Source organism: Anopheles aquasalis, chromosome X (genome assembly GCF_943734665.1).
Source record: "Anopheles aquasalis chromosome X, idAnoAquaMG_Q_19, whole genome shotgun sequence".
NCBI lineage: Eukaryota > Metazoa > Arthropoda > Insecta > Diptera > Culicidae > Anopheles > Anopheles aquasalis.
In genome coordinates this window covers 5,710,868-5,719,165 of record NC_064876.1, presented here as the reverse complement: position 1 = coordinate 5,719,165, position 8,298 = coordinate 5,710,868, and the positions used below count along the sequence as shown (strand labels likewise).

Here is an 8,298-nt window from a genome sequence, read left to right as displayed (position 1 = left end):
CTCTCTCTCTCTCTCTCTCCCTCTCTCTGCCGTCCTTCCGCAGCCTGTCTGCCAGCCAACCAGCACGTCCAGCACGAATCCGGTTTTATCAAAAGTCAAATGTTTGAATTTCATTAAAACTTTTGCTTCCCCCCCCCCCCCCCCTCCACCCTTTCCTAACTCGAACCCAGCGTCACACCTCGAGAACGAGAACGAGAACGCGAGAATCAGAAGCCCCCCCCCCCCGCTCCACCACGCGCGCGCCCGCCGTGCCTCCGCCTGGGTTACCTGTGGGACGGGCGCGAACTCACCAACTCCATTACACCGCGAGTGACGCGAGTGTCTATATGTGTGTGGCTGTGTTCAGCAAGAGGATTCAGCGAGGACTGCTGTTCTGCTGCGCTGTTTGGATTTTGGGGCCCCTTTTTTCGTCACCGCGCGTCTCGTCACCCCCCCCCCCCACCCCCCGCGCCACCGTCACCATAATCGTCGACATCTTTAGTGAGTGTTTCGGCCGCGCCACCTTGCGCGCTAGTGAAAGCGCCGAATTTGCCGAAACTGCAGTTGGTGTTGTTGTTTCTGCTTGTTTCTGCCGCTCGAACGTTCGATCGAACGCAAACCCTTACTGTGCACTAGCGGCGGCAGCAGTTCCAGTACCTGGCGCAGGGAAAAGGGAGTGCGGGGTGGTGGGGATGTCGCCACCACCCCCCAACCGGTGAGGATACTAATTAATTATTTCCCTTCACCGACTACCACTGAGCTATTTCAATCCTCTCTCTCTCTCTCTCTCTCTCTCTCTCTCTCTCTCTCTCTCGTCAGTCCACCAGTGTTTCCACTGATGAAAACAGGGGATGGTTCCACCCTTCCACCCATCCATCCACCGAGTTGGTGCATGCATGGGATTACATGTTTTCGAGTAACGAATCGAACGATCCATCCAATCGAGTGCGGGAGCGCGTGGCACCACATTGGACCACGGGTTTCGAAGCGGGTCGGGGTCGGCTTAATTGTCGGTAAAGACTCCATAATTGAACCGGCACACCACACTCACACCACATGAACGCACACACGGGCACGGGGTGCAGTAATTTGAATTCAATTACCTGCCGGCTGCGACGAAAGAGGACTCCGACTGGACTGGACACTCCCGGCCGATCGCTGACGACGGCACAATGCAAATGGCGGACGATGCGACGACGGTGACGATAAGCGCGAAACGCAAGCGGGCGCGTTTTGGTTGCGTGGTGCGTTGTTCACGGTACAACAGAATGGGCGCAACGCAACCACCGATCTGACAGCTGCCACAAGAAAAGGAACCTCGAACCTGTCGCTGCCGGCGCCCCGAACGCAATCACTGCAGAGTGGACACTGTTCCCACTGTTCTTTTGCCACCAATTGCTTATACATCCTGGACTTTTCTGGAGAAGGAGAGGGAGCTGAAATGCAATCCAATGCAATGCTGTCGTGCAAACGTGCTGAACGCTGTCGACATCGACAGGCACCATCGTCGCACTCCGAACGGGACTCTTCGGAACTCTTGCGCACTTCCAGCACGCCGCACCACCGAGTTAAGCTGGGTAACGTGACGTGACGCGACTGACGAACATGAACTGGCCAGTAACTTTGACTTGGACGGCGACTGTCGCCGGTTCTCGCGCTCCACTGGTGATGATCAATTTCCGGGTTGAAAGAGTTTGCGAAGCAGCAGCAGAAGATGAAGAAGAAGAAAAAGAAGAAAAAGAGCAAGAAGAGGAAGCTGCTGCTGCTACTGCTCTGGTTAGGATCTGTTTTGATGCCGAATCAGCGACACGCACCCGTCATTCTTTCTCGAAACGTAGTCGTCACTTGCCCGGGACACCCCCCCGAGAGCTCGCCGTAATAATATGAAGTGGCCAGCGCCGATGGTTCGTCCCCGGCAGACCCCCCCGGGTCCGCATATCGTAGTAAGACAAACAAACGCAAACCACCAAATACAGAAAACGGCGCGGTTCGATATCGGACGAGAGGACCACCACCTCTTCTTCTTTCTTTTTCCTCCGCCTGAGAGAAGGGCAACCGTGCGCAGCAGCAGCTGAGGCAGCTCCCAGGCCAGGGCAGTCTTGCTCGCGTGCTCGATGAGGAAAACAAACAGGCCCTGATGCGTTGGGAAAGTCAGCACCGAAACGGCACTGCAAACGGAAGTGCTGGTCAGCGGCAGCTACACTGCTGGCCAATTAAAATAGGTAACAGTATTTAAGCTGTAATATTTGGTCAGTTTTCATAATCGATAGTTTCCATAGGTATTCCAATGACAGCACAACATAGTAGAACCAAAAATAATCTAAAGAAAATGCAAAATGATTATAATTGCAAGGGATTTGTTAATTATGATAGAAGTGAGTTAGAAATGTCTGGCCAATAAAATAGGTAAATCAGTGAACATTAATTAACTAACATGGTTTTCATTTGCTTATATCAAAAGTCAATATGTGATTCCAATATTAGTCTATATCCAGTGTATCCCACGTTGTTTTGAAGAGCTTTATGCACTCTTCTAGGCATTAAATCGACCAAATCCTGACAAGTGTTCAGCGGAATGGAAGACCATTCCTGCTGCACTTTGCACATGTTCTCCAGCTAACTTTTTCTTTTAGGGTTTTCCACAAGTTTGGCATGGCCAAGGCAACACTGACACATTATTGCCAACAAACCATGATTTAATAAGTTTTGATGTATGGGTTGGATCGTTGTCCTGTGGAAATACCCATCTTAGAGGCATGATTTCTTCGTGAGAAGATCTGCGTTTCTTCCCTAAATGCTTTATACCCAAGAGCATTCATGGTGCCCTTTATTTTGAAAATGGGAACCGTATACCAAACCGCGAAAAACATCCCCAAATCATGATGCTTCCACCACCAGTTTTTACAGTTTTTTTTTCTGCGAAGCGATAATGAAATTCTTTGACAGCAGGTCTTCGAACATTCCACTGAGAGTCCGAACTAAACAAATTTATTTTAGTTTTAACACTCCATTAAATTTTACTCCCCTTTTTGGTACCTTCAGTACCTTGCCAATAACGATATTGATCTGCAAACTGTTTCCCCATCTGCAAATGTTGTTGGCTCAACAGTGGCACTTTTTGGACAATTCGTGCTGGTAGATTAGCCTCTTGAAGCCGCCAATGGACAGTTTTTGGGTTAATAATATCGTTTATTTGTAAGCAAATCGTTCTTGACTAAGCAAACGGATCAGTTTTGGCCAAAAGTGCTATGCGATGATCACTCGTTGGTTTGGTTTTTCTCTATCTACCTCGCGTTTCCTTTGTTTTTTTCCAAAACAAAGCATTTCTCATAAAGTTTACTGATCTGCCTAGTGCGTTGGCGATCCTTTTGCACTTTGCGCCTTCCTTGTGCAAATTTTCACAACCTTTCTTTCCTCAGGGTAGCAATGATTGCTTCTGCCCATTCTGGGTGTTCTAATAAGAAACAACGATGTGTCTTGGGTTCACAATTGAAAAGAGATTGTAGCCAGAACAAATAAGCCAGCATTTTTCAAAAAGTCGAGCGAAATAACAGTGTATACAAAGAAGTGCCTATTATTTTGACCATGCCAAACCAGACTGCTGATAAATGACGTAAACAAGAGGGCTGATAAATGACGTAAGCTACTATATGTAAGTACAGTATAAGGATGGTGAACATTGCATGTGTAGTTTTTAGAGTACCGTTGAAATTATACCAACTTCATACAATTACCTATTTTATTGGCCAGCAGTGTGTAACCAGTGTGTAGCCACGCACTACCCGCAAAAGCACCAGCTCAAGAACGCGCGGTTGGACGCGATATTAGATCGAGCTGTTGCCGAAGTGTGGAATGTCATCCAATCCATATCCTGCACTAAATTTCTTTCTCTCTTCTCTCTCTCTCTCTCTCTCTCTCTCTCTCTCTCTCTCACGCTCTCTCTCTCTCTCTTTGTTTGTCTTTTTTGTTTTGTTTTTGTTCCAGCATTTCTCTCTCTTTCTATCTCTCTCTCTCTCTCTCTCGTCCCCTAGGTGTAACCCGAATACTTTCACATGACCGAGTTTTTCCGCGGGAGCTTTTCACTTGCTGACTTCTATTCGATTTTACTTTCCTCCCTCCGCTTCTCTCTCTCTCTCTCGCTGGGTTTTTGTGTTGCAAGCTAAACTTGACGGAGAAAAGCGGAAGTTATGGTCAAAGTTTGTGGCCAACAAACCAAGGTTGTGGACCCCCCTGTTGGGACGCAGTACGGTGCGGTGCGGTGCGGTGCGGTGCGTTGGATTTACCCATCCGTTGTGGATCGAGTTTTCCGATAAAATCGAACCACCAGCGCGGGACCGCGGGGGAGGGGTGAGTTTATTTACATTTCCAATGAACTATGGTCTGTTCGCACCACCGACACCGCGGGGGGGGGGGGTGGTTATCGAGCTTCCTCGGAACCACCCATGCCACTGTTTTTGAAACCGACGATTGATCGGATCGCGATTGGCGCCTACCACCCAGCGGGTGCTTCGCGCCGACACCGAGGAGGAGGGGGGAGGATTGTTGTTTGTTTGATTTCCGCTCGTCTTATCGCACCGGGCCCGAGACCGAGGTCTGCCATTTGTTGCGATGCCAGCGCAGCGCCTGGCCGCATGGTGGCGCATGGTGGCAGAGAAGATCGCATCCCCCCCCTCCCGGGGGTCAACATCGGGGATCCTGGTTGCTATCTAGGCTGGTGACGGCAACTGTTTGACGCAACAAAGTGTGCCAAAGCACCGCAGCGCTTCACACCAATACCGTCACCGTGACCGATGCGGCCAAGGCTATACGTCAGCGCGCAAACCGGGTTGCATCCCCCCCCGCCCCCCATCCAACCCCTGGGGGCCGTTTGTGCGCGCGCGACCTCCACCAACGCGCCAGCGCGATGGCCAATTGCCGGGCGAATTAATTTGCCCAATCAATTACAGTCCGCTACAAGTACAACCGGAGAGGGGGGGGGGGGTGGTGGGGGTTGTTCGATGGGGATGGTGGATCAACCATCCCAAGGCCAATGCATTCTAGCGACGCCAGTAGCAACATCATCACCATCATCATCATCGTCATCTTTATCGGTGTATCGGCAAAGGTTAGAGGTCAGATGCGCCGGGATGCGAATCACGCCAACCCTCCCCCCCCCCCCCCCCCCCACACCAGGCGGCAGTTAATGATGCTGGACAAGGCCACCGCCGCCGCGACCTGAGAGCCGCCACCGAGCCAAGAGACCCAGCGCAAGACAAGACACTTATCTTCCGCTCACCACCCATCCCTCCCTCCTCCCTCTGAAACCGTACAACGCTTTAAACCAATCTCATTTAGCTGCATCCAATCCAACCGGCCGGTTTAATTAAAAACAATCCTGTCCCGGCCGCTGGCCCGCTACCTACACACACATACACACCCAAACTGTCAGTGGACGTTTCTGGCGCACAAAGTCCGGACCCGGTCCTTGCCGGGTGTGTCGCAGAGACAGAGGCCTTTGCTGAGCACTGAGCTGGGCTAGCAATCAGCTGTCGGGCAAAGGCACTTCATTAAATTCATGTTTCAATCTTTAGCAGCCTTTAGCTGACAGAGAGAGAGAGAGAGAGAGAGAGAGAGAGAGAGAGAGAGAGAGAGAGAGAGAAAGAGAAAGAGAAAGAGGAAGAGGAAGAGAGAGCTCACTGTTCGGTCACTCGCCCCCACCCCAGCAACGGAAGGATCCCGAAAGGTGTGGTCGAAACGCTTCCCTTAGCTTTAATGCCAAGCACTGCTTGTGCTGCTGCTGCTGCTGCTGGTGCTGCTGCGGGGCCAGTCCGGTTTGTTAGCGTGGCCTCGGCCTTCCGGTGACTTACCCAAACTGGCGATTGAAGCGTGCCATCGTGGAGTGACTGGCGAGGCTGGCATTTATTGGAATGTTCGCAGACAATCTCGTTCTTCTCGCTGCGCGCGTCTCGCGATCAAAGCGAGTCGAGAACGTTGTCTTTTGCTTCGAAGAAGAAGAAGAAGAAGAAGAAGAAGAAGAAGAAGAAGAAGAAGCAACAACAGCAGCGGCAGGTAAAGTTTGTGGAGCATTGGAGACGTGGAGCACTTTCACCAGGAGCTGAACCGAGAAACCGGGCGTTTCTGCAGGCGTTTGTTCCGTTAATAAATCGAACAACCACTTGCTGCACACACACACCGAGACACGCACGCACTCAGTGAAAAAAAAAACAAAAAGAACAAAACGCGCGAGGTTTTGCGACGTCGTTGTTCGAGTTGATCACAGTTTCGTTTCTTTCGAAAGCTACACTTCCCCGCTCCATCCGCTTCCATGCGTTGCTCCGGCCCTCCCTCCCACCCTCCTTTTCTTTCCTAGCGGGGAAAAAACTTCGCTTCGTTACGGATGCTGGCGGGAAACTTCAAAACCGGGTTCCGGGACCGGGGCCGGGGTGGGGGGCCGTTCTGCCGTTCTCGTAAATTGTGACAGCACCCGCGAGGCACCACCTGGGCGCACGGTGTATGTGTGATACACATACTCCAAAGCAACAACAAAAGTTCGGATCATGGCGGTAACAAAAACGGGGGGGTGGGGGCGAGAAAACGTAAATCCGTGGCCGGGACCACGCGTAAAGCCGCGCGCAACAGCTGCACCAGCACCATGCGAGGAACAGCACCCACCCACATGCGACACACACACACACTCACACACCTATACACAGACACGTTTTGTAAGGGAAAGTCAGTTCCGACGGCCGGATAAATTATGCAGAAGAAAGTTTAATGATCCGAATGAGCGTCACCGGCCTTCTCTCACAGTTTAAGCGGCCGGAGCCTCGGCAGCGGTGGCGGCAGCGGCGGCAGCAGCGGCAGCAGCAGCAGCAGCAGCAGCTGCCTCAGCACGAGCGGTTGCCTCCTGCTCGAGGGCCTTGGCCGCGGTGAGGGCATTGCGGAGCTGGAACGCCTGGCAGCGCTTGTACTGCCAGTAGGCACCGGGCGTTGCCAGCAGGTCGTCGCACGCGTCGAAACCCTGCTCGCTGGCCGCCTGCAGATCCTGGGCGCGCTTCTGCAAATCCTCCGGCAGCTCCGCCACGGCCAGCCGCGACAGGACGTCCGAGCCGGACACGACGTTACGGAGGTTGGTGACGGCGGGGGTAGCGGCCGGTAGCGTGACCACCGGTGCGGTGGGCACCGCGGCCCGTCCTAGGCCGAGTCCGGGCGGTAAGAAGGCCGCTGGCAAACCGAAGCCAGGCAGCTGCGATGGGAGCGGGTAGGCACCGGGGTAGACACCGGGGTAGAGACCGGGGTAGGCACCGGCACCGTACCCACCGCCAACCGGACCGAACTGGCCGGCGGCACCGAACGGACCGAACGGTCCGTACAGTGATGCCTCGGTGACGGCCGGTGACATCACGCCGACCAGCAGCACCACCACCACCACCACCACACTCAAACTTCCAGCACCGGCTACCTGATTCATCGTTGTTTTTCGTTGGTGTTCGGGGTCACTTTCGGGATCGCTGCTGCTTGCGCTGCTTTCTCGTAGTCTCGCACTGCGCTGTACCGTTTCGGTTCGTCACGGTTGCGCCTGGAAGAGAAGAAACGCCTGTAATGACCTGCTACCGGTACGGTGGCATTCGCTTTTATAGAACTCCCGTTACCTGACAACAGCAACAACAACAACGACAGGCGTGCTGCGTGCGCAAGCGGAAGTCACGGTGAGCTTAGCTAGCGGTGGTGGGCTTAGCTTAGGTGGGCTTCCAGCATCCGCTCCGAACTGCGGCACAGATAAGCAAGGGGAGGGAACTACGTGGCGATCGTACTTTCCCTTGTTGTTGCTGTTGCTAACAGTTGTTTATCTGTCGCGCTGCTGGTGTTGTTGTTGTTGTTGTTTAGGTGAGTGCGCGTGGACCGTCTTAAGCCGGGCGCGCCTGTTGTCAACAAAACGGACACCAAGGCAGCGCTTCCACGGAGTAACACCGGAAGCCACGGAAGAAGGTGTTTGAATAGCGTTGAGCTGCCCAAACACAGCTCGATGCACTGGCTCTTGTACGCTTGATCGTTCCGAGGGCCGAGTGACTCGTCACCGCAGCTGCCACACTGGCCGCTGTTATCGCGCCACTGATTGACCGTCCACGTCACGTGCGTTTTTCGTTCGCGTTGTGTGGCGATTGCGGTAAAAAACCAATATCGCTACTACGGTGTACAGCAAGTATGGTTTTTTTTTTGAAAATTATGTATTTATTCTTGCGATTCGATCGATCGATTAATCGATTTCCTTCTAAGAAATCCCCCCCCCCCTACTCCCGCTCCGCTACAATGCACTTGCGCCGATGGATTTTCCAGCTT

General features: G+C 52.9%; 1 protein-coding gene across 1 annotated transcript; it reads right to left on the bottom strand.

The window, feature by feature from the left end:
• Positions 1 to 6,709: 6,709 nt before the first annotated feature.
• Positions 6,710 to 7,567, bottom strand: LOC126581086 (uncharacterized). Its single transcript, XM_050244528.1, has one exon. The coding sequence runs from the start codon at positions 7,427 to 7,429 to the stop codon at positions 6,770 to 6,772; it is 660 nt and encodes a 219-aa protein (XP_050100485.1). The 5' UTR covers positions 7,430 to 7,567; the 3' UTR covers positions 6,710 to 6,769.
• Positions 7,568 to 8,298: the final 731 nt, after the last annotated feature.